General features: G+C 42.7%; 2 protein-coding genes across 5 annotated transcripts in view; both read right to left on the reverse strand.

Annotated features, from left to right (window-relative positions):
- Positions 1 to 10204, reverse strand: part of CHRNA5 (cholinergic receptor nicotinic alpha 5 subunit) — a 48116-nt gene extending 37912 nt beyond the window's left edge. The window contains exon 1 of the mRNA XM_030190382.1: positions 9887 to 10204. Coding sequence (XP_030046242.1) covers positions 9887 to 9962 — 76 coding nt within the window. The 5' untranslated portion in view covers positions 9963 to 10204. The remainder of the gene's footprint in view (positions 1 to 9886) is intronic.
- Positions 10205 to 26110: 15906 nt separating this feature from the next.
- HYKK (hydroxylysine kinase) overlaps positions 26111 to 27349 on the reverse strand; it is a 70530-nt gene continuing 69291 nt past the window's right edge. For all 4 annotated transcript variants that reach the window (XM_030190384.1, XM_030190383.1, XM_030190385.1 and 1 more), the window contains exon 5: positions 26111 to 27180. In XM_030190384.1, coding sequence (XP_030046244.1) covers positions 26711 to 27180 — 470 coding nt within the window. In that variant the 3' untranslated portion in view covers positions 26111 to 26710. The remainder of the gene's footprint in view (positions 27181 to 27349) is intronic.

Genomic DNA, 27349 nt, shown 5'->3' on the forward strand with positions numbered 1-27349 from the left:
AGTGACCTGCCAGGTCAAAAAAATAATCAAGAATGAAAGTTACCTCGAGTATTGTGTGCAATTCTGGTTGCCGTACCTCAAAAAAGATATAGTGGAATTAGAAAAGGTGCAGAGAAGGGCGACAAAGATGATAAAGGGTGCTGGGCTCGATGGACCCTTGGTCTGTCCCAGCATGGCGATGCTTATGTACTTATGCACTTTGCCAGTCAAGAACTGAAAGGAGCTCCTTCTGGGGCCAAACTTCTCAGTGCTGCTTTTCAGAGAAGCTTCAGCCACCTTCCATCCCCCAGGGCACTATGTCAGCACATTTAAGATGAAAGAGCCTGGACCATCTTACGTCTCAAATGAGCAGAAGACATCACCTCATCCAACAACTACTTCTCAGCAGCAAATGCTCAGCAGCCACATATTGTAAATTTTTCACAGCATTCACAGCAATTAGCACATATGAGTTATCTTGTTGGGCAGACTGGATGGACCGTGCAGGTAGGGTTACCATATGGCTCCAGAAAAAGGAGGACGGATTACTTCCATTGCTTTCCATTGAAAGCAATGGAAGTAAAACCCGGCTGGCTCAATTACTTCCATTGAAAGCAATGGAAGTAAAACCCGGCTGGCTCAATCTGTCCTCCTTTTTCTGGAGCCATATGGTAACCCTACGTGCAGGTCTTTTTCTGCCGTCATCTACTATGTTACACTGCTGTGCAGAACCTACATCTTCCAGAAGGTAAAACATTCGAAGCACTGATAACAAGAAAAGAAAGCGTTTTCTATTTTATCTTTTTGTTTACAGTAAAAGCTCTTGCACAAAAGTCGTTTCTAGGGAATCTGCACCACGCTTGGCAAATCAATTAAAACAGTTTTAGGACAGTGATGGTTTTTGACTATATTAGGCACTGTCAATGCAACACCCCCCCCCTCCCCATCTCTACTTCCAATGTAACATCAGTTTTGGTGGAAATAATTGTAAAGAGGAGAATTGCTGGCACATGGATGAACATGGCTTAATAAGGAACAGCCAACATGGATTTAGCAGAGGGAAACTGTTTTACTAATCTATTAGAATTCTTTGAAAGTACAAATAAGCTTGTGGGTATGAGCAAGCTGTCTTCTCCTTCTTCCTTTTGCAGGTGGTACAGAAAAAAACAGCATAAACATCCAAGTCCAAAGTCTATTTTTTTATTTTTAGGACTGGCTGAGCCAGGCCTGGTTTTACCCCTTGGCCTGTCTGCTTTTGTGGTTCTTAAATTTTGTTAGGAAAGGTCAGAGGGCAACATGAGCTACTGTCTGGTATGCAGGAGGTTGGAGGAATCTATTGTACCTGTGTGGTATGTAAATCACTCTGGTTGTGCCATGAAAGGTGATATATTAAGAATCTTATGTCAAGCTAGGTGTGACCTTCATCATCTTCCTTATACTCCCCCTTGCCCCTGCAAATGTGCCCATTTGTTTCCCAGGCTGACCAGTAGCGGCCTAGCCTGCTCACAGTGGGAATGATCAGGTAGGCTGCCGTACCAGCTGGGAAGTGCCAGTGTTGAGTGGGGATGGGAGAGAAGGCCTAGTTTCCCACCATTACTCCTCTTGTGAATGAAATCAGAACTGCAAGTCTGTGGATGCCATGTGGGTTAAAACATGAACTGATCTGTCTACAGGGCCAGTGTTAGGCAGACTGGGGCCTCCTCCCCCAATCTCCCCACCCACCACTGCTGCCACATATGAATCAACTTTGAATGATTTATTCACACTCTAAACACAGACAGGCCTTCACCAAATACAGAATTAGGGATCAGAAATTAGAAAAATTGAAATATGAACACCTAAATTGAAACATGGCAAGAACTGTAACACTGAAGAAACAAAAACAGAAATGAACTTCCTGTTTGTACTGAACACAATTGGTAGCATCAATACAGGGGGGGGCTGTGTGTCCCCCCCCCCCACTTTGGGTTCAGAACCATCAAAATTAGCCATCACTCTTACTGTGGCTGGTAGGGATCCCCAAGCTGTGCCAGCTGGAGACCACCTCCTCTGGTCCAGCAGCCAGAGCTCTCCAAGCTCTGCAGCCAGTGGCAGTGTCCTCGAGCTGCTGCTGCCGCTGCCATTGCTGCTCCCCCCCCCCCCATGCACGCTCAGTTTTCATGTATGCAGAAAAACCAAGCATTCACGGGTGTAGGTCAGCAGTGGCAGCAGCAGCTCGGGGACACTGCCACTGGCTGCAGAGCTTGGAAGAGTTCTGGCTGTCGGAGCAGCAAAGGAAGAGGAAGTCTTCACCTGGAGATCCCTGCCAGTTCAGGTATTTATATTTTGCAATCAGGCGGGGGAGGGGGAAATAGGCGGCAGGGAGAGAATTTGGTGCCCACCCACTTAAGTTCCCTGTCCCCCCCCCAGTCAACCATATGGCTATGCCAATAAACACAATACAAAGTCATTTGTGATACACAAATCCCAAAGTTAAATTCCAGTTAATACATTTAAAATAAAACACTTTTTTCTACCTTTGTTGTCTGGACATTTTATTTTTCTGTCATGCTGGTTCTAGTTTCTCTGTCTTCTGCTAATTCATAGTAACATAGTAGATGATGGCAGAAAAAGACCTGCATGGTCCATCCAGTCTGCCCAACAAGATAAACTCATATGTGTATACCTTACCTTGATTTGTACCTTCCTTTTTCAGGGCACAGACCGTACAAGTCTGCCCAGCAGTATTTCCTGCCTCCCAACCACCAGTCCTGCCTCCCATCACTGGCTCTGGCACAGACCGTATAAGTCTGCCCTCCACTATCCTCGCCTCCCAACCACCAACCTCTCTTCCCCCACCTGCTCCGCCACCCAATTTTGGCTAAGCTTCTGAGGATCCATTCCTACTGCACAGGATTCCTTTATGCATATCCCACGCATGTTTGAATTCCATTACCGTTTTCATCTCCACCACCTCCCGCGGGAGGGCATTCCAAGCATCCATCACCCTCTCCGTGAAAAAATACTTCCTGACATCTTTTTTGAGTCTGCCCCCCCTTCAATCTCATTTCATGTCCTCTCGTTCTACCGCCTTCCCATCTCCGGAAAATATATTTTTGCAGATTAATACCTTTCAAGTATTTGAACGTCTGTATCATATCACCCCTGTTCCTCCTTTCCTCCAGGGTATACATGTTCAGGTCAGCAAGTCTTTGCTCATACGTCTTGGAACGCAAATCCCATACCATTCTCTTTCCAGCGACTTTTGTCCATTTGTCTTTTCTTCTCTCGCTTGTCTTGTTCTATTCCTTCACTACTCCTGTCTCTGACATATTGATCCTTCCCTGTCTTATCTCCTTTTTTTCTTTTCAGCCTCTCTATCCACTCAAACTTCATCTTCTTTCAACTTTTCAGCTACATATTAACTTTCCGTATTCTCTCATTTCTTAGCTGTCCCATTTCCCATCACTCCTTCCCCAGCCTTCTATTCCTTTCCATCCTTTATTCACCCTCCATTACTACATTTCTACCTCTGTATTTACTACCCTCCTCTCACTAATTATCTTGCCATCCCTTCTTGGCCTGTTCCACATGGTTCAGCCATTTCCACTATTTCCCCTCCCTCTCCCTCCCTCCACTGTTGGAGCCCAATATTTCCTCTCCCTATCCACCCCCTCCACCATGGCCTAACACCTCCCTGTCCCTTTTTCTCAACAACCCTATCATCTTCCTGTCCCATCTCTGTTCCCTCCTGCTCTCCCCCATGGTCAATAATCTCTCTTTCTCACTCTCTCCTCCATGGTCCAACATTGCTCCCTCTTTCTTTCCTGCTACTGTTGTTCCCCTCCCACCCTAACCCACATAAGCCAGAATCTCTCCCTACCTCCTCCCCTCCCATTGTTCAACACCTCCCTCTCCCTCCCTTCCTTCCCTGGGTTCAACATCTTTGTCTTTCTTCCTGTCATCCCATCTAGCATCTCTCCTTCCCTCCCCACCACTCCAATATCTTTTCCTCTCTCTTCCTTCCTTCCCTCCACCCCAATGCCATCTCTCTTTCCTCCTCTCCTGTTCCCAGGCACATCATTTCTTCCTCCATCATCCCCTCCTCCCAGTCTGCTTTAAAATAGCTCCAGGGGGCCCCCATGGTCCACCATCTCTTCCCCCTTCTTGCCACTCCGATCTGAGGTCTCCCTTCCTTTCCTGTCTGCCTTACATCGTGTTTTGTTGAGAGGAAATCATCAGCGGCTTTGACGCGGCAGTGATTCTGATATGCTGCCTGTGACTGTCCCAGCGCTGTTCCTCTGCCGCCTCTGTGTTCCAAACAAGAAGTTGAATCAGAAGGGAACAGCGACGTGACAGTCACAGGCAGCGTATCAGAATCGCTGCTGCGCTGATGATCTCCTGTCAACAAGAACTTGGGAATAGGTAGAAAATTCCATATTTTGACTCCAAATACATGAGACTAATAATGCATGAGACTAGAAACATTAAAGGAAAGGATAATGGATGATCCTAGGAAGCAGCAGTCATGATGGATTATTATGAAGCAGTCTTTGGGAAGAAAAAAGTTTTTAGCCTCTTCCTGAAGTTGAGGTAGCTGTTTTCTGTTCTGATGGGAACAGGTAGAGTTCCATATTTTGACTCCAAAAATGGGGAATAGAGAGCTGAAAATCTTCTGATTTCGAATTGTCTTTTGAAATGGTGATGATAGCGTTAGTTGTTGTTTCAGTCTTTTAGACCTGACCAGATATAGCGAAACGGTCTTAGCAGTTCAGAGGTGAAGTCCTGTAAGATTTGAAAAACTAAACAAGCAGCTTTGAACCTGCTATGGGAAGCCAGTACAGTTTGTTTAGTTGAGTTGAAACACTAGTATATCTACTCAATCTGTATATTAGTCTTGCAGCTGTATTCTGTATGATTTGCAGTTTTTTTTCTGATATTACTACTACTACTTATTTCTATAGTGCTACTAGATGTACGCAGTGCTGTACACTGGACATAAAGAGACAGTCCCTGCTCGTTAGAGCTTACAATCTAATTAGGACAAACAGGACAAATAAGAGATAAGGTAATTAGTAAGGTGGGAATGATACAAAATGGGTACTGAACAAGTGAGTAAGGGTTAGGAGTTAAAAGCAGCATCAAAAAGGTGGGCTTTTAGCCTAGATTTGAAGACGGCCAGAGATGAAGCTTGACGTACTGGCTCAGGAAGTCTATTCCAGGCATATGGTGCAGCATGATAAAAGGAACAGAGTCTGGAGTTAGCGGTGGAGGAGAAGGGTGCAGATAAGAGAGATTTACCCAGCGAACGGTAAATCTCTCTTATCTGCACTCTTCTCCTCCACTGATATTGAAATAGAATGTTACAGTAATCCAAGTGAGGTGACCACTAACATTTGGACTAGTAGTGTGAAGGCTTTTTGGTCGAAGAAGGGTCTGACTAGACGTAGCTGTCTCATTTTGAATAGTGTTTTCTTCCATAGCTGATTAATATGGGAAGAGAAGGTGAGTGAAGAATCAAGCAAGACCCCTAGTACTCAGGTTTCAGATTTGACTGTAAAGCTTTGACCATTGGACAAAGATATTGATGATAACTTGCTGATTTTGGAACCACAGGACCTCGTTTTTTTGCGCATTCAGTTTCAGTTTATTGGTCAGGGCCCAGGTGCTAACAGCAGTCATACCATTTGCTACAGACTGAGTTGGGTCCTTGTTTGTTGTTGTTACTGGTACATAAGTATATACCGTATTTTTCAGACTATAAGACGCACTTTTTTCCCCCAAAATTTGGGAGGAAAATGGGGGGTGCGTCTTATAGTCCGAAGGTAGAGATTTGGCAGGCCGCCCGCCCTCCCTCCCTCCCTCCGAGTTCGGGATCGCCCTCCCTCCGAATTCGGGATCGCCCTCCCCCGGCCCTGTCACCACCTCTCCCCTTACTCACGCGATCTTCCCTGGTGGTCTAGTGACGTCGGGGCAGGAAAGAGCCCCCTCTTTCCTGCCCAGCGCGCTGCTCTCCATCTTCCTGTATGCTGCCTGACGGTCTCGGCGGCCATTTTGAATCTCGCCAAGACCGTCAGGCAGCATACAGGAGGATGGAGAGCAGTGCACTGGGCAGGAAAGAAGGGGCTCTTTCCTGCCCCGACGTCACTAGACCACCAGGGAAGATCGCGTGAGTAAGGGGAGAGGTGGTGACAGGGCTGGGGGGGGGGGGGAGGAGGTAACCCTGAGGGCGATCCCGAACTTGGAGGGAGGGATTCGGACAAGACGCACCGGACCACCTAGGTTTTAGAGGAGGGAAAAAGCAGGTGCGTCTTATGGTCTGGTGCGTCTTATAGTCCGAAAAATACGGTAAGTAATGCCACACTGGGAAAAGACCAAGGGTCCATCAAGCCCAGCATCCTGTCCATGACAGCGGCCAATCCAGGCCAATGGCACCTGGCAAGCTTCCCAAACGTACAAACATCCTATACACGCTATTCCTGGAATTGAGGATTTTTCCCAAGTCCATTTAGTAGTGGTTTATGGACTTGTCCTTTAGGAAACCATCTAAACCCTTTTAAAACTCTGTCAAGCTAACCGCCTTCACCACGTTCTCCGGCAACGAATTCCAGAGTTTAATTATGCGTTGGGTGAAGAAAAAATTTCTCCAATTTGTTTTAAATTTACTACACTGTAGTTTCATCGCATGCCCCCTAGTCCTAGTATTTTTGGAAAGCGTGATCAGACGCTTCACATCCACCTGTTCCACTCCACTCATTATTTTATATGCCTCTATCATGTCTCCCCTCAGCCGTCTCTTCTCCAAACTGAAAAGCACTAGCCTCCTTAGTCTTTCTTCATAGGGAAGTCGTCCCATCCCCGCTATCATTTTAGTCGCCCTTCGCTGCACCTTTTCCAATTCTACTATATCTTTCTTGAGATGCGGTGACCAGAAGCAGGATGTCATCTGCATAGGATAATAGTAGTTCATTAAGTCCCAGGTGTATTGAGGCAAGGGATGACATAAAGAGGTTGAACAGGATCGGTGAGAAGGGAGATCCCTGCGGGACCCCGCGGTTAGTAGACCAGTAGCTGGAAATTTGGTTGTTTTGCTTGACAGAATAGCTTCGATTTCAAAAGAATTCACTGGACCATTTGAGTACAGTCCCTGTTATTACTATCTGATCCAGGCGTTCGAGTAGCAATGTGTGGTCAACTGCATCGAATGCCACTGATTTGTCAAATTGGAGAAGAATTACTTGGTTGTCTTTCCATAGCTGGTGTTTGACATTTGTAGCTAGAACTAGCAGTAATGTTTCCGTACTGTGTGACAATCTGAAGCCAAATTGTGACCAGTGTAACATAAACATTTTTCCAGATACAAAGAGAGTTGTTTACTAATGTAGGTTTCTAATGCTTTAGTAAAAAGGGGTATGCTTGCCACTGGACTGTAGTTTGCAGGCGATGTTACGTCTAGCCCAGATCCCTTTAGTAGTGAAGTGAGAACAATTTTGCCCATATCAGGAGGGACAGAGCCAGTTTTTCGTGGCTATTGTCCATCTGATGCTGGTAATATTATCCTCACGCCCATTGTTAAAAATTCCTTAATAGGATCACACAAAGCTTCTCTCTACAGACCAGTGACATCCATGCCACTGTTTACTAAGAGGTCCTTTTACAAAACTGCGATTAAAAGTGGCCTGCAGTAATGTGGGTGTGTCTTTTTGGCGCACCCTGGGCAACTTTTTACCGTGGCTGGGGAAAAGGCCATTTTTTAACAGACCAGGAAATGGGTGTGCACAACAATTAAAACTAGTGAACGCCTGGTTATGGCCTGAGCCCTTACCACCAGCCACTGACCTAGCAGTAAGGACTCACATGCTACCCACACGGTAACCAAGAAGCGTGCGGCAACATGGCCGCATTGCCGATTACCGCCTGGAACGCTCTCCGCGATAGAAAATAGAAAAATATTCAGCATATGCTAAACTTGGAATTACCAAGCAAAAAAGTACCAGGAGCCTTCACATGCAGAGCAAAAGCATAACACTGAAACCTGGTATGATCCAGTTGGGAACCAATTTTTTCTTAAGTATCCTTGTAAATGTATAGTTCGATATCAGGCCTCTAAATATGTGTTTTTTGATCCTGCACACCTTACCGCTTTTCTTGTGACAAAACAGATTGCTGCTTCTCTTTTAGCTGTTAAACAGGAGATATAAATTGACTATTTTAACTATTTAGGTCCCCGATAGTCAGGTCTGTTTTTCTTATACTGTTTTGTTATAATGCCTCCTGAAATTTACATCTTGGATTCTGGTATTTGTGGACTTGAATAATTTTATTGCTTTGGTCGCTCTTCTTTGAGCCTTTTCTAATTCCAGTATATCTTTTTTGAGATACTATGACCAGAATTGAACACAGTACACAAGGTGAGGTTGCACCATGGAGCAATACAGAGACATTATAACATTTCTGGTCTTATTTTGCATTCCTCTGCTAATAATTCCTAGCATTCTGTTTGCTTTTTTGGCCGCTGCCACTGCACACTGGGCAGATTTCAGCGTTTTGTCTACAAGGACACCTAGGTCTTTTTGTTGAGTGCTGACCCCCCAAGTTGGACCCTAGCATCAGATAACTATGATTCAGATTATTCTTCCCAATGTGCATCACTTTGAATTTGTCCACGTTAAATTTCATCTGCCATTTGGATGCCCAGTCTTCCAGTTTCCTAAGGTCTTTCTGCAATTCTTCACAATCCGCATGTGTTTTGACAGCTTTGAATAGCTTTGTGTCATCTGCAAATTTCATCACCTGATTTCCAGATCATTTATAAATAGCACTGGTCCCAATACTGATCCGTGCGGCACTCCACTGTTCACCCTCTTCCATTGAGAGAAATGACCATTTAATCCAATAACCAATTCCTAATCCACAACAGAACATTGCCTCCTATCCCATGGCTCTTTAATTTTTTCAGGAGTCTCTCATGAGGAACTTTGTCAATGATCTTCCATCTAAAGAAATACACCTCACTATTTTGGGTACTAATAATAAGGGACAAAGACTGAAGAAGCAAACAGAACTACAAACCTCCCATCTACTTCTGCATAGTAAGTACTGCCTGGTTCCTGTTACATTGCCCTTATAAATATCTCTTGTGGCATCATCAAGAATAGCATTGCAGAAATAACAACAGAATACACTACATACCAGAGGAGAAAATCGTGAATTTTCTGTATTATAATCTTTCTTTCAAAACACAGTTCATGCCCCATGTCTACGTGCGCCAAAATGCAGTTACTGCACGGCTGCTGCGTGGCTCTTGCGGTAATTTCATTTTTGACATGCGTCCGATACACGCGGCCAAAATTATCAGACGTGCGCCATGGCATTTGGCGCACGCAGGTCATTACCACCCAGTTACCGCATGAGACTTTACCGCTAGGTCCATGGCTGGTGGTAAGGTCGCAGACCCAAAATGGACGCGTGGCAATTTTGATTTTGCCGCACGTCCGTTTTGGGCAAAAATTTTTAAAAAGGCCTTTTTTGCATGCTGAAAAATGGGCTGGCGCATGCCCAAAATCCGCGCCTACACTACCGCAAGCCATTTTTCAACGCACCTTAGTAAAAGGACCCCTTTTATACATGGTATCCACAAACAAATGCTGCTTCTGACAACCCAAGGGCTGATTTCAGACAGCTGCTTAGTGCTTATCCATCAAATCAAGTAAGTTGCTCTATAAAGACCAAATGAATGCAACCTAGAGGGAAATATATAAAGTATAGCACAAATGTGCTCCAGAAGGAGGATTCAGTGTCAGCTGAATTAAGCTATGTTGTCTCCTTTACCAGCTTGCTTCACGCCAGGCACAGAGAGCAATGCTGCTCACACTTTGGATGTTTCGTGCTAGTTCGGGAAATCGATTGCAAATTAACATAAACTTACTATCAGCTCGTTGCAGGTCACTCCTCAGACAGAAGAAGAGCAGCAGCAGTACAAACCCCTTCTTACACCCGTTCATTTTGCAAGCAGGAAAGGGAGTGCACACCCAGGGAGCGAATCTTCAGTGAGCCAAACAAACAAATGCATCTATTATGGAACGATAAAGATGTTCTGGAGTCAAAATCCACCTCCAGCCGTTTCAAGAAGACCCCACCTCTGGTGTGATCAGCCACTTCCAAGAACTAAAGTGTAGACTGTAACCCCCCCTAGTGTTATTTCCTCCTGGAAAAAAAAAGATTTAGACCCTTATGGGAACACAAAGCTCAGACCATAGTGAATCAGAGAATAGAGGAGGCTGGGAGGGGAACGGGGATGCTCCAGGATGCCAAAAGCCTGCGTTATGGTAACCTAGAAGGTACAATCTTCGTGCTCAAAATACTTATGCATACATTGTTGTCATGTATTCCTATGAACAGAGACAGAAAATGAAAACCCAAATGCGCACAGTATAAAATGCAAAGAAAAAAAAGGAATGTTTGTACACTTCTTTTTGTGATATATTTGTAAACAAAACGAAAAACTGGGTAATTTTTATTCAGACACTAGCAAATAAAAACATAAATCTCCACATGCAATTAGAGAAATAGGGAATCTAGTTATATTGGTTCTGGTTGTGTCCAGTATTCTCTCTGACCAGATTGATGGCAGGGATGCAACATTGTTCTAACTCTTAGTCTTCGAGCTGGTTTTTTTTTTTTTTTTTAGGTCTTTCCTCAGTGGAGAGTATTTTTTGTTTTTCTGCTATTTTTGTGTAATAAGCATCAGGTACAGTGCTCTGTTCTGAATTTTTTAATCCACCAAAGGAACAGGAGGCAAATACCTGGCCATTAAAAAATATATATATCTTGAGTTTTTGTTAATATTAGTACTAAATCTTGATCAGAGAAGATGACGGCCACATGTTTGGGGGGGGGGGGGGGCGGTGGATGTAAAATATTGCTTTGCCAAAGATGTGACTGTGTTTTAATATTGAACCAGTAGTAGAGTTGGCGGGGGGGGGGGGAAGAGGAAGGGAAACTGGGGGCCAGATGCACTGAGGCCCCATGACCACTGGCAGTATAATAATTAATTTTTAAATAACAGCTCACTACAGTAAGAAGAGAGAATAACAGCAGGGCCTGTGCTAAAATTAAAGGTCATTGCCTCACTTAACAGTGACCTGCTATGTATTTAAAAACAACTTCAGGGCCACAGAGGAAGGAGTATAGGTGTAGTTTGCCTGCTTTGTTTGGGGGCAAGGAGTATTTGTTTATGGATATTCCACCTAATTTCCTAGGTAGATTACAATTCTGCTCACATAGGGGTCCTTTTATTAAGCACTAGCATGCGCTTACCACAGCTTACAAGGGCTTATCACTGAGGTCCTGTGGTAAGTCTGAGATTAGTCTGTGCAAACCACATGCTAGAAAATATTTTCAGTTTTACTGCAGAGGGGGGCACACTTCATGTTAACTGATTAGCATATGATGCATATGATTAGCATGTGAGCCCTTAGCGTGTACAAAACATGCAATGGTAAAAGTGCTCATGTGCTAATTTGTTTTAATGGGTGCATGGTAATGGGAAACTGGCCATTTTACTGGTGTGGTATCAATGTTTGTTCTTAAGGGGATATGTGATTGCATGAGTGGGGAAGTGAAAGGTTTGGATGAGTGAGTTCCGGAATCAGCATAGGTGATTGTTGTTAGATTTATGATTACATTCAATAAAAGGAATGAAATATTAAGGAAGTACGTGTTTGTGAAAATAAGTACAGGATTTGTACTTCTTGTCATAAGAGATTTATCCCTGTAGGTGTTTATAGGTGGTAGAAAGTAGCCATGGTGCATACGACAAGGGTGTACTAAGGCTGTGTTCAATCAGCTTATTTTCTTTTGGTCAATTGGTTGATTGAGTAACTAAGGAAGCAGTCACTTATTTACATGGATGATGTGGATGTTGTATAACTTTGTTGCTTAAATAAATGCAATAATTTAAAACCTGTGTTATGTGTTCACTCGGATTCCATTTATCTAATATTACATTTTGTTTAAAGATCAGAAACTACTCAATGTGACATATACATTTTATATAAATTTTATAATTTTAGTACAAGAACAGTGCTGGGCAAACATCTACGGTCTGTGCCCTACAAATGGCAAGGACAAATCAAACTCAGGTATACATATAAAGTATTGCATACCATGTATAATGAGTTTATCTTGTTGGGCAGACTGAATGGACAATACAGGTCTTTATTTGTCATCATTTACTATGTTACTATGTTATACGTATTAGTAAATAAAAGGGGGGACTTTTTCACATCACTGTATTCTGCCAGTTGAAAGGATTCAGGATCCCCACTGGATAAGAAACAATTTCTCCCTTCCCTAATTAGCAATTAATTGGTTTCTCCCCTCCCCCCTCCACATTCATCCTCTCTTCCCCACAATCATTCATGCCCCCCTCCCCAGGCCTGCTGTCACCTAGAGATGGGAATAACTAGTGAGGTAATTAAATTCGCCGATGACACAAAATTATTCAGGGTCGTCAAGTCACAGGAGGAATGTGAACGATTACAGGAGGACCTTGCGAGACTGGGAGAATGGGCGTGCAAGTGGCAGATGAAGTTCAATGTTGACAAGTGCAAAGTGATGCATGTGGGTAAGAGGAACCCGAATTATAGCTACGTCTTGCAAGGTTCCGCGTTAGGAGTTACGGATCAAGAAAGGGATCTGGGTGTCGTCGTCGATGATACGCTGAAACCTTCTGCTCAGTGTGCTGCTGCGGCTAGGAAAGCGAATAGAATGTTGGGTGTTATTAAGAAGGGTATGGAGTCCAGGTGTGCGGATGTTATAATGCCGTTGTATCGCTCCATGGTGCGACCGCACCTGGAGTATTGTGTTCAGTACTGGTCTCCGTATCTCAAAAAAGATATAGTAGAATTGGAAAAGGTACAGCGAAGGGCGACGAAAATGATAGTGGGGATGGGACGACTTTCCTACGAAGAGAGGCTGAGAAGGCTAGGGCTTTTCAGCTTGGAGAAGAGACGGCTGAGGGGAGATATGATAGAAGTGTATAAAATAATGAGTGGAATGGATCGGGTGGATGTGAAGCGACTGTTCACGCTATCCAAAAATACTAGGACTAGAGGGCATGAGTTGAAGCTACAGTGTGGTAAATTTAAAACGAATCTGAGAAAATTTTTCTTCACCCAACGTGTAATTAGACTCTGGAATTCATTGCCGGAGAACGTGGTACGGGCGGTTAGCTTGACGGAGTTTAAAAAGGGGTTAGATAGATTCCTAAAGGACAAGTCCATAGACCGCTATTAAATGGACTGGAAAAATTCCTCATTTTTAGGTATAACTTGTCTGGAATGTTTTTACGTTTGGGGAGCGTGCCAGGTGCCCTTGACCTGGATTGGCCACTGTCGGTGACAGGATGCTGGGCTAGATGGACCTTTGGTCTTTCCCAGTATGGCACTACTTATGTACTTATGTACTTATCTGTTCAGTGGTAGCTGCAGCAGGGGGATACAAATATAATATATTCTTATCATCTTTCTTTATCTTCTTTTTGTTATTTTAGATTTATTTTTGTTTTTCACCCTTTGCTTCATTCATTGCCTCATTTTCCACCATTCCTCTCCCCTTTCAATTCTAATTTTTTCTTGTCACTCACTTTATTCTCTCGGCATTTCCACTAGATTTTTTTTTCATCTTGTCATCATCTTTCTTTTGCATATGTTACAGGTTACATTTCTTTCTCCTCCCCTTTTATCTTATCTTACCTAAATCGTTGCACTGTCCTCACTCAAATACTCCCCTTGCTTTTTGCCTCCCTACTCATTCACCCTTTCTTACCTCTCCATAATTCCTTAATTTCTCACCTCTTTCTTGCACCCCTCCCTCCTTGCGTATTTTTCTCCACAACACTCCCTCTTTCCTTCTCTCTCCACTTTTGCTCGTTCCCAATCTTCTCTCATCACCTTTCCCTCAGCTCTTCTTTCTCTCCTTTCATATTCCTCCTTTCCCCATTCCTCGTCTTGCCTTTACTATCCATCTGCTCCCTTTATCTCCCCCTCAAATTTTCCCCTTATTTTTCTATTTTTTTTTGTCATTGTCCCCTCCCTCCCTCCTTCCTCCCAGCCTTTTCTCTTGTTCCCTTCTCTTCCTGACACACACTCTCTCTTTCCTGTTTTTCTCCTTTTCCCTGCACTCTTTCCTCTGCACCAGGTCCAAGATTTCTCCCCTCCCTCCTCCTCTTCCAGGTCCAGCCTCTCACCCTCTTCCTCCCACCTCCAGGACCAACATCTATCCTTCTCCCTTTACCAGAACCAGTATATTTCTCTCTCTCTCTCTTTTCCATCCCCACCCCAAGCTCAGCATCTCTCCTCTTCCATCCTCCCCAACTGCCCATGGCCAAGCATCTTTCCCTTTCATACCTCCCTTCCTACTAGGGCAGTGACAGCTAATCTAAAAGAGGTGGAGCCTTTTCATGGAGCCTTTCTGCTCCCATGCTGCTAAAAGGCTCTGCAATCCCATTCTCGCTGATGTGTACTTATTCTTGAACATGCCCTGGCAGTAAGGGATGATGAAAGGAAAAGACACTGGGCCGGCTTTGGGGGGAGGGGGGAGAATATAAAACAGCACCAGCAGCAAAATTTTACACAATGCCAGCCTGAAGTATTTGGGGTGGGGGCATTGCCTCCTACATCTCCCCTCAAACTAAGCCAATGGGCAGGAGTGATTGTAGATTATGTGCGTACACTACAGCAGTTTCTTCCTGCCTCTCTTTGTGGGTGAAACAATGAGCGGCAGGAGCTGGAGAGCAACTATAGACTGCAGCAGGCTGAGAAGTAGTGCTTTTGCAAGTGCTCCTGTCCTTCATGGGACTGAATATAGGAGAAAGCAACCTTTACTTTTAGTATAGAGGTTGCCCTACCAGTGGGGACTTCCTTCCCCATCTCTCAGCTCACATTGTGTAGTGCCCATGAAATTACATTGCCTGGTGTGTTTGAGGAAGTCAAGGGATTAGGGGCCTAGGAGATGAGTGTGGGGACTTTGGAACTGGGTGAAAAAGCTAGGAGACTTTGGGGTGAAGGAGACAGCAGGGACTCAGACTGATTGGAAGGATGGGTGGGAAATTGAAGATGCTTTAGATGTGATGCAAGAACAAAGCTGAAGCATGAGGAGGCGTGGGCAGGTAGTGTGAATGACAGAGTGCTGGGAGAGGGGTGAAGCAGTGGAACAGGGTAAGGAAGCTGGACAGGATGTGAGAAATAGTTGAGAGATAGGTCTGTGAAGGGGGTGAGAGAGGATGGAAATGGAGCTGAGATGATGGTGAAAGGGGGGGACGGTAACAGGAGGTGAATAATGCAAGAGAGAGAAAAAAGGGGACTGAAAGTTGAAGAGGGGTTGAGTGACAGGGAAGAAGCTGGGCAAGTGAGGGGCTAAAAGCAGATCAGGTGCAGAGGGTGAAAGGGGGTAATAGGGAGCAGATGAAAGACAAAATAATAAAGAGGGTGGGGCTGGAGTAAGAGATAGAGCCAGGGAATGGGTAAGAGTAGAGAGATGGTCTGGGAAATAGTTGAAAGTGATGGAAAGCTGGTATATAGGTGAGAAGTAAAATTGGGGAGATAGAACTATAGGGTGAAAAAGGATGCCTATGCTTTTTATCCACGCAGATTTTATTTATTTGGATTTCACTCATTTTCAGTAGTAGCTCAACATGAATTACAATCAGGTACACTGGGTATTTTGCATGTGGGCTCGCAATGGAGTGACTTGCCCAAAGATCACAAGGAGCAACTGTGGGATTTGACCCTGGCACCTCTGGATATAAAGACCAATGCTCGCGCCATGGGAATGAGGGTGCCAAAGGAAACAAACAATCTTTAACCTTTCTCAAAACAGAAATTTGTTCAAGGCCTTTAGGTCGAAGATGGAATGGTATCTCCTCATCTATTTTGTGACCAGGAAATACTTGGAGTAAAATCCTTGACCTCTTGACTTTGGTAGAAAGGACTTGACCACATTGGCTTCTAAGAGGAAAAAGAACTCTTCGACAAGTATTTCCCTATGTGGAGAGTTTAACGATAATACTCTTGCTGGGCAGCTTGGTGGAATTTCAAATAGATGAGGACAGTATCCCAGGATAAGTTTTAGAACCAAATGGTCAGACGTTATAAGGGGCCAATGGAATGCAACTATTCTCAGCCTCCCTCCAACTGGAAGGTTGTCTGGAAGGAATACTGGAACACACTGCTTATGTTGTTTTGGAGAAAGTCAAAACCCTATCCCTGGTTTTGGCTGGAACTTTGGGGTCTTCTGTCTTTGATGCCTGCTGAATAAGAAAAGAGTGGAAATGATGAGGATTTGTACACCCACGATATTAATAGGACCTTCTTTGCCCTCCGCTTTGCAACCTCTTGGAGGAGGATGGGTCAGAAAGGGGCCTGGAGAGGAATTTAAAAGCAGTATGGCTATGCTCTTTAATTACAGCTTCTCTTCCTAGGATGGCACATTTGCAAGTCCTGCATTTCATACCTTAGACTGTATTGGTGCTATGGGTATTTTTGCCTGAAGACTTGTGGCTCCAGGTCTGAGACCTGGAGCCACAAGTCTTCAGGCACCAATACCCATAGCAGAAACTCTCATTGCTGTCTCCAAACTTTCATAGGTTATTTGTAACACGTGATGTCCACACTCCTTCCCTTTGATTACCAGCAAACAGAGCTGGGCAGCCTTCTCTTGAGGAGGAACGTCTGCAAATCACTCCATCTTGTACACATTTCACATATAGATGCACATAATGACCTGGTGAGAAACTATGTGGGTGAGTTTTGAAAGAATTTCCTCCCAAAAGACTCTGTCTGACCCACTCTCTCTGGGGTCTCTGAAGAATGAGTTTTAGAGCTTTTGGCTTTTTGAGAGCAGATCTGGCTACCTTGGAATGTGACGCAAGCTGGGAGCTTTTTGAACTCTAAACAGAATCAATCTTCTTATTTATAGGCTTAAAATTCTCATTTGAACATTTGTGAGGAGTCTGTGAATGGGCACTGTCTGTCACAGCTTCCTTGGGAGGGTCAAGGAATTGGAGTATAGCCAATGCTTCTGCCCTAGGTGTCTCCTCTTTCTCTAAAGGAACAGCTACCACCATTTCATTAATAAAATGGATTTAAAAAAAAAGTTCCTCGGATGGGGATTTTGTGAGGTGATGTCTAATCTGACGGTAAACCAGTTGAACCGTCCTTTTCAGAGAATCTGGCTGATTCAAATGTGCATTGTAGGGCTGCTCAGTCTCAGAGGCTGATAAAAACACCAAGGGAGATGTCTGGGTCTCTGCCTGGCTCAATTAACACAAGGAGTATAAGCAGGCCTCGAATGGCAGCATTGAGACACCAATGCTTATATTGAGCAGCACGCCACTGAAGGGATTAGGGGAAGTCCCCCTTGAAAGCAAAACTGGCATCAGGAAACCACACATTTATGTTTCTAAATGGTTGACATAAAATTGTATGCCTCGTTTTGACCCTGTTGATATTTTAAAAGTTTATGGTTCTAAAATGGATGCTTTCACCGCACATAACTGGTGCAGAAACACACACTCCATGTATTTTAGAACAGAATCTATGTCAGCAGATCCTGTTCCAAAATACTAGCGGAACGTCCCAACCTGGATCTCTCAATTCTGATTTGAATGTTCTTTCTAAAATGCCACTCTAAATTTAAAGTGTACACTTTATAAGTAATTTTTAATTAAAAAAAAACCCTCTGCCAAGATGGCCGCACTCTGCTAGGACGCCCTCGATCCTGCTCCTGTGGAGATGCCTAAACGCAGAGGGAGAATAGCGAGTAGAGCTTCCCCGCTTCCTCCCCGCTTACCTGGTCCTATAGATCGATTCACAAGACCGAGGGCAGTTGTACAAGAAGGCGGAACGCCTCCGAATGGGAATGCCGGCGACTGGGAGATTTTGGCTTCCTTCGGACCCGAAACAACCTTGAGCCCCGCCGAGCGTACTCCGCCTCCTCAGCCGCTTGCCGAAAATTCTCCCCTCTATGACCCGATGGGGTCTCCTTCAGAAGGCGTAGGGGACCCGGAAAAACAACGGGGTGAAGCGACTTTTCCATCTGAGGAGAGTATGGAGGGCAGATTGCCCATATCGGCACAACGGGACGAGGAGAGGGAAACTGGGCGACGAAGTGAGGCAGATGCACAGACGTCAGAAAGGTTTGAATTGCCTAAAGAGCTAATGACCAAGCCAAAGAATGTTACTTTAGACGCGTTGTGGGATTTAATGTCAAATATGGGACAAGTTTTCCTTAAACAGGAAAGTAAAATCTGTTGAATCTGACTTGCAAAAAAAAGGGGAAGAGATTAAAGTCTTGAATGAAAAAATGGAAAAGATTGATCAAACTGTTATGAAATTGGAAACGTTGCAGACTGTGATGGTAAAAGATATAACAAATCTCAGAAAAAAGATGGAGGTTTTTGATAATTTCACTAAAAACCATAACTTGAGATTTGTTAACTTCCCAAGGATACAGAATGTTCTTCCGCTTGAGATGTTATTTTTCAGAAACTTTGAATATCTTGGAAAAGGACATTCCACCTTTCTCTCAAGTGTATTAGGTCCCAGAAAAGAACTTGAATCAAGAGACTGAAAGACCTATTGATGTTTCGCTTTTGCTTGAGACATCGGACTCTGAATTAGCGACGGCCGCCACCTTGGTGGCGACTGTCGCTTTATTGCCTGACAAGAATTGGATTTTCCGTCTTTTTTTCTGTAATAAGGAAAAACCCTTTTTGGGTTTTAAAATTTCCTTATTTCCTGATGTCTCGAAAGAGACTCGACGGTGGAGGAAACAATTTTTACTCCTCAAACCCGAAATAATACACTTGGGGGGGGGGGTGCCTTTTTTTTAAGGTACCCCTGCAAGTGTATAATAAGGCTGGGGGGCAAGAAATATGTATTTACTGAACCTGAACATCTGTCATCATTAGTTACCTCAGTCAAAACGGAGAAGCATTAGAAAATGTATAACTTCCTAGCAGAAAATGTTATACTGTATAACTAAATTCCTTTGATATATTTTCTCCCTTTAATTACCTTAATCTTGGATCTTCAATTATGGACTTGAGTGTATTATAATTTTGAAAGCGTAAAGAATTATTTGCCCTTTCTATGTATTTTCCTTGTAACAGTTCCTAGTTAACTGACACTTTCTTAAACAAGAGGTTTCTTGTTCATATTGACTAAATGAATAAATAATAAAATTAAATTAAAAAAAAACCCACTGGCAGTATACTTCGATTTAATGTTAGATATATTATTGTCAGATAAGATTTTGGAATGATTACTTTACAAAAATTGTGCCTAGTTAGTAAAGAAGAACAAGCATATAGTTCACTGGATTTTATAGTCTTCTAATCTTCTCATATTGATTTCAGAGTTATCCTGAAAAGTAAAAAGACAGTTCTTTCCTAAATATAAAATACATAAAAGTACTAACAGATGGGTAAAAACCTTAGCAGGATTATTGTCTTTCCAGTGTGGCTATGCAGAGGACCTAGGGGGTCTTTGAGCAGGGACCGTCCTTCTTTGTTTATTTTGTACAGCGCTGCGTAACCTTAGTAGCGCTCTAGAAATGTTAAGTAGTAGTAGTAGTACTAAGCCGCAGTAGAAATCAGCTGGCAGTAAACGCCAAGATGCCATGGGTGTCTCAGCGTTTATCACCAGTTGATTTCTACCATGAGTTAATCAATAGAAATAAAACAAAATAAAATACTGAAAAGAAAATAAGATGATACCTTTTTTATTGGACATAACTTAATACATTTTGTGATTAGCTTTCGAAGGTTGCCCTTCTTCGTCAGATCGGGGACAGCAAAGCTTTGTCCCCCTCCTGTCTGCATGCATATCTCCCTCTTCCTGTCTCTCACCTATCCACCCCCATCCTGTTAGACTGTCACTGGAATGCTTTGATGTTTCACTCATATATACTGTCATCTACCAACATTTGCTTATTTCTGATCTGACGAAGAAGGGCAACCTTCGAAAACTAATCAAAAAATGTATTGTTATGTCCAATATAAAAGGTATCATCTTATTTTCTTTTCCATGTTTTATTTCTATTGATTACCTTTAAAAGTGGACTAACACGGCTACCACACCTCTCTACCATGAGTTAAAATGTTTCCGCGTCTTAGTAAAAGACCACCCTAGTTACATATATCTATACCCTCTATGCTGACATTGTAATTGTTTCCTCAGTTCATTGTAAGCCGCTTTGAGGCTGCTTTATGTGGTATAAAGCGGGGTATAAATGTTCTGAATAAATAAACATACATCTCCACTCTTCTCAGTGTAAATTTAGCTTTATTAAACAAACATACACATATACACTGTTAGCAATCATACAGCCCAAAGTTGTTCTCAGCCCTCTTCACTTGTAACAGTTTCTGAACTATAAAGGAACAGATAGCTGGTTAAAATCCGAATCCCTGTTACAGTAAATGAGTTACAGTAAGAATATTATATAAAAAGCCCAAATAAAGAAAAGACAAGCAATCCCATAAAAAACAAAGGAGCAAAAAACAGAGGTGGGAATGGCCAAAATGATGAAGCTGAACGTTGAGGAAAGTCTTTATTATGGGCATCCACAGGAGAGATAACACAAAGCAGACAGTCAAACACAATATTTTATAAAAACAATCATTACTACATAGGAAAGTTTACATAGCTCTTTTTATGTTGCTTAACACAACATCTATTTTGTATCATGTTCTCCTTTCCAATTAGAGAATGAATGTCTTTGTATGATAAGAGTTTTAAATAGTGTGATCAGCTGCTTCTCAGAGTCTCTCCTTATGCGTTAGCTTTGTGTCAGTACTAAGAACACAAGTTTCTACACATACATCAATTCCTTACCTTTAACGATCAACTAGTTTCATAAGCTGTCATGCTTTGTCTCCACGTCTTTTTTTTGTTCTGTTGTTTTACTGGGCTATAATCATGATACTGAAGATAATTTATTTTTCTAGAGTAATTCTATTATTTTTAAACGTTCAAGTTGTATTATTTTATGTTTGAAAATGCATTAAAAAAATAATCTATTCAGGAAGGACAGGGTAGGAAGAAATGGAGGTGGAGTTAAAGATAATATCAAAGTGACAGAATTTCAAGATTTACAAGGTAAGGAGGCAGCACTGTGGATTAATCTGGAAAGAGAGAATGGAAATTCTATTTTCATTGGTGTGATATTCAGGCCTCCTTCACAGGCAGAAGTGGACAGAGATTTGATTGAAGACAGACATTAACAATATAGCTATGAAAGAGGAAGTACTACTAATAATGTAAAGGGACAGACTTAAAGATCTCAATATGTATACTCAGAAGAAAGGCAGGAGAGGCGATATGATTTAGACATTAAATACCTTTGTGGCATAAATTAACAGGAGGCAAGCCCTTTTTCAGCTGAAAGGAAGTTCTGAAATGAGGGGGCATAGGATGAAGGTGAAAGGGGATAGACTCAGGAGTAATCTCAGGAAATGCTTTTTTACAGAAAGTGTGGTGGATACTTGAAATGGCCTCTTGTGGAGGTGGTGGAGACAAAGACTGTAACTGAATTCAAGAATGTTTATGACAAGCACATAGGATCTTTAAGGGAGAGGAAAGGATATTAGACAGTATGGATAGGCAAACTTGATGGGCCGTACAGCATTTATTTGCCATTATTGTCTATGATGTGGATATTCAAAGCAGTTGACCTGGTTGTCATGAATTCTTGCTGCATCGGCTACAGGACATAGGCATTGTAGGTACAGCTTTAGACTGGTTTGCTCCATAGCTATCTAGACTGTATTATGGCAGGATTCCTATTCCAAGTCCCACAGTTTTGGTGCGCCCCAGGGCTCTATTATGGCACCTATACTCTTTAATCTTCATGCCCCCCCTTACTCAGCCTTATACCTCACACGCCATTTGTACATACTGATATACAAACTCTAGGTATGCTGAACTGTTGCTGTGCCCAAGATATTCTCTCCTCAAACTGTATGTTGATCACTATTGCTAAATGGATAGACGATCACAGACTTAAATAGAATCCTGAAAAATCATGAGGCATCTTATTCTTAAGGTCAGATGCTCCAAAAACTATTGGGCCCAGTTATGATTGCAGGAACTAAGGTTACTTTTAACCCTAGGCTTAAGGTTTTGGGGGTAGTTATTGACCAGCATCTCGGTTTCCAGAAACACATCTCAAGTATCATACAACGGTGCTTCCATAAACTTAGAATGATCTCATCAGTCGGAACTTATTCACTAAGCCCGCGCTTCGAGTACTTGCTCATGTTCCCATCATCAGCCAGATAGATTACTGCAATGCCTTGTTGCATGTCTTGCGAATCAGTGATCTGAAAAGATCGCAAATGATTCAAAACATGGCTGTCAAACTAATCATGAATTCTAAGAAATTAGACCATATAATCCCACTCTTGAGGAAGGAACACTGGTTACTGATTAATCCTAAAACTATTTATAATCTGCACCATAACTCAAAGTTTACAACTGTTTCTCCCTTATGCCTATTTAAGCTTTTGATTCTATATGCCCTCCATAGAACACTGTGATCTTCGCAGCAAAATCTTCTTGCTATCCCTTCCTTTTGAGCTATTGGTCTTGGTACTACTAGAACCAGAACATGTAATGTCACCAGTGGCATACCTAGCTTGTTTGACACTCCCCGACACACCAACCCCTAAGATGCACCACACCCCCTTGATGCACATTGCCCCACCACCTTTCCTCCTAGCAAGGAGTAGGTGTGTGGCTGTTGGCTCTGCCATTCTCCTGCCCCAGAACAGGAAGTAACGTCAGAGAGAGCAGGGGACCGGCAGAGCTGACAGCTGTGCGCCTGCTCTGTACACCCCCACTGCCTGCACCTGGGTCAGACTGCCCCCATCAACCTGCCCTTGGTACGCTCTATCCCTTTGGAACATCTATCATTGGTTCTTTGGGAGAAGTTTCCTTTGGAGAGATTCAAGACCAGACTAAAGAAATTTTTATTTAATGATACCTTTGGCACTAATTAGTGGTATTTACAATTCCCCCCCCCCCCCCCCCCAATTGTGAGTTCTGCTGTCCACTGGGTTCTGGGGTGCAGGGGTCTATTGCTTCTAATCTGAGTGTACTTTACCTCTTCTTTCCTATTTTGATATTGTAGTTCTTTTTCTTCCTATTAAAATTTAGTATATTGTGAACCGCCCAGACAGCCTAATTAAACTTGGAAACCTGGATTTAGCTGGCTGGTTAAATTGCCTGTTCGGAGCTAACCACTAATTTTCAACAGCACTTAACTGGTTAGCGCCAAACTGAATACTGGCTATTTTGGGGGTGTTCTGGGGGTGGAGTTGGTACTTGGCCAGTTAAGTGCTGATACTCAGCACTTCACTGGTCAGATTAACTGCATAAAAGTCAGTCCTATATGTTATAACCCATAGCCAATTAAGTGCTGAATATCACACTTAACCAGCTACATATTAGCCAGAGCCAGTGTCCAGACATGGCCTTGCACTGAAATTCCAGGTTTAACACTGGTAGTGGTCAGCAAAGCGCTGACTGCCGCCAGCTGAATATCAGGCCCTACGTTCCAATGTGTCATCCTATCTTCTGCAGGCCTCATGGAATGTGGTTTTAGCTAAAGCTACATTTTTCAGCACTGCTACAAGTAATTTATTCATAGGTGTGTATAGACTACATCAGCGACTACTTAGCATATATTCAGAGTATAATTAGTACAAGAGGCACTAGTGTCAGAGCCATCTTTCAAAAACGCAGAAAAGCTTGTGTCTCCTAATAAGGTGCTTTGGTTTAGCCCTTCTCTATTATCCATTCCAAATTATATACCTCTGATTGAAGGCACTAGCTTGAAGGTAGAAATAGAATCGAAGGTTTTAGGGGTAATACATGATTCTTCTCTTACATATGAACCTCAGATTAAAAACTTATGGAGACATACTTTTTATTGTTTAAAACAGTGACGCTTATTTAGGTCCTGCTTCTCTAAATTTCACTTCGCATTGCTGGTTCAGATATTGGTTTTACCATATCTGGACTATTGCAACTCTCTATATATTGGGTTTACTGCTAAACTTTTATAGAAACGTCAATTAATCTAGAATATGGCTGTCCGATTGATTTTCCAACTGAAGAAATTTAACAGCGTTTCGTCATATTTTGATGAAACTTCACTGGTTCCCTATTAGAGCATGGATTGTTTTTAAGTCAGTTTCCATAATATTCCACATTTTGTATGGTAATACCTCTGTTATGCTTATTCAAATTTTTTCCAATCTCTTCTTATCCTCATCTAGATTATGAGATATGTTCCAGTTAAAACTTCCCACAGTTAAAGATATTCGATTTAAATAACATTTTGATGCTCTATTCTCTTATCAAGCAATTTTAGCTTGGAATGCTCTTCCAAGACAAATTCGTGAGGAACAGAATTATATGCACTTACGAAGAAAACTTAAAACTTTTTTGTTTGGAAAATTTTAAGAACAATTTTAATTATGTTTTTTATATTGTAATTCTTCAATAGTTATGAGTTTCTTTATTTGTAAACCGCCTTGAACCTCCAGCTTGGATCTGTGCTGTCTATAAATCACAGATTAGATTAGATATTCCATCCAGGGGCGTATCTGCGTGGGGCCACAGGGGCCTGGGCCCCCGCAGATTTCGCCCCGGACCCCCCTACTGCCGTTAACCCTCCCTCCCTCCCTCCCCCGCCTACCGCCGTCACCTACCCCCCGAGGTCCGCTTCCTCCTGCCGGCTTTTTAAAATATTGCTTCAGCTGGCGGCGGACCCCAACCCCCCGCCAGCCCAGCCGCGGTCTTCTTTAACTTCTTCATCCTCGTCGTGCTGTGAAAGCTGCATGCATCCTTAGTTCCAGTTGGACGGAGTCTGACGTCGCAGCACGTTCTGCCACTCCTCGATGGTATCTGCTGGTAGCCTATTCCAAGCATCTTAGAAAATAAATATTTCCTCTGCTGTTTTCTCCTAACTTCATACCATAGTCTCTAGTCCTTGTGAATCTTTTGTTATGATAAAACTACTTCCTTTGAATGTCTGAATCTATCTTTTCCTTTCTTTCTTCTGGAAAATATTTTAGGACCGATTTATCACATAGAACAAAAGAAAAATGTTGAAAAATTAGACAGATTGTGTGTAGGATCCCTTTGCCATTTGATTTCAAGTCACAGAGGGGCATTTTCGAAAGAAACGTCTAAGTCAGAATTTGGACGTTTTACAAAGACGTCTAAATTCCGAAGCAGGGAGAAGGTCATTTTCGAAAAAGATGGACGTCTATCTTTTGTGTTTGAAAATACCATGGACGTCCTTGGATTTGGACATTTTGCGATTTGGATGTCTTTGATTTTTGGCCATTTTAGAAAAAAAAACCCCGTCCAAGTCTAAAGTGTCCAAATTCAAGCCATTTGACGTGGGAGGAGCCAGCATTTTTAGTAGACTGGTCCCCCTGACATACCAGGACAGCAATCGGGAATCCTAGGGGCCACTGCTGTGGACTTCATAAAATGCTCCCAGGTACACAGTTCCCTTACCTTGTGTGCTGAGCCCCCCAAACCCCCTACCCCCAAATGTACACCACTACCATAGCCCTTACAGGTGAAGGGGGCACCTACATGTGGGTACAGTGGGTTTCTGGTGGGTTCTGGAGGGCTCACAGTTTCCTGTACAAGTGTAACAGGTAGTGGGGGTATGGTCCTGGGTCCACCTGTCTGAAGTCCACTAAACTACTCCAGGGACCTGCATGCTGCTGTCATGGACCTGAATATGACATCTAAGGCTGACAAGTAATGTTCTTCAACACACTTTTTTGGGATGGGAGGGGGTTAGTGAGCACTGGGGGAGTAAGGGGACATCATCCCAGATTCCCTCCAGTGGTCATCTGGTCATTTGGGGCACCTTTTTGTACCTTATTCGTAATAAAAACAGGTCCAGCTCAAAACGTCGAAGTTTTAGTGCTGGACATTTTTGCTTTGTTCCATTATGGATCAAAGATGTCCAAGTCTTAGGAATGCCCAAGTCCCGACGGACTTGGGAGAAAGATGTCCAAAATGCGGTTTTGATTATACCGATTTGGACGTTTCTGTGAGATGGAGTCCAAATGCCGATTTATGTCACTTTTTGGACGTCCATCTCTTTCGAAAATGAGCCCAACAGTTGCCAACTTACCCAGTTCTGGTAGGGACATATTAGACCAGTCCTGGATGTCCGACAACTTATTTCTAATGCATTATGGGAATTGCAGAACTGATCTAAAGGGTACAATCAGGAGGCTACAAATACCCCACTACATTGAGGATGTAATTTCAAAGCCAGGATTAACCTCAAATGACCATACTGGAAGTTGGCAGTTATAAATTCATTATTTGATTATCGTATGTCCAATTTGGCTGCAGTTGATTCAAATATTTTATGTACAAAAGGCTCATGTTAGTTCTGTTACCTTTGCTAGTTAACCCTATTTCTTCTTAATGCAAAATACGATATCCTTACATTCAATTTGCAAATCTCAGCTGATACTGCAATCAGTGCAAAAATTTGCAAACATACAAAAATGCACAAAACTCAGAATTCATAGATCATCTGAACTCTAGAACCTAGATAGTTTTATAAAAAATGTACATTTCTTTTAACAATAGAATTGTAGACAGTCAAAAATATAGAAGGATGAAAAGACAAGTTAGCCCAATTATGCTATTTGTTTACGAGTCATGTATGCATTGGCAGTCTCAAACCAGATCTTCTCTATGGCTTCCTTGCCCAAATCGACCATTTTCAGTAAGTGTTTCCAACCTGTTTTTGCTGTAATCATTAGATAGCTTTCATTCTCTGGATTTAATGTAACACTGTATCGGGCCATTACAAGTGACTGAGTAAATCTACTAATCACCAATGTAAATAAAGAACCTTTCTCTTCTGGTGTCAGTGGAAGAAGGCTTTCAAATCCTGCTAGAACATATCCTCCTACAGGAAGAGGATCTGGACTCTCTATCATCATGTACATGATAGTTATTGCTACCTCAAACACATAGTAGCCATAGCTCAGGTCACCAAAGTCCAAAATACCTGATATTCTATACTTGTTATATGGATTCAAAAGGGAGGACTCTCCAGTTTCAACTAAAATATTTAGGTCATTAAGGTCCCCATGATTTATACCTACAATAGAAAGATTGAAAAAAATGATTATTAAAATACTTTTTCTTGCTCTACATCTTCATTCACATCCCAGATGGCATACCTAGACAGCTGCGTAAGTACTTTTGCCAACCTTGATGGAAATATCCACAAAGACTTGTGTTCAGAACTGCTATGCGGCTGGCAAGAT

Source organism: Microcaecilia unicolor, chromosome 1 (genome assembly GCF_901765095.1).
Source record: "Microcaecilia unicolor chromosome 1, aMicUni1.1, whole genome shotgun sequence".
NCBI classification, from domain to species: Eukaryota; Metazoa; Chordata; class Amphibia; order Gymnophiona; family Siphonopidae; genus Microcaecilia; species Microcaecilia unicolor.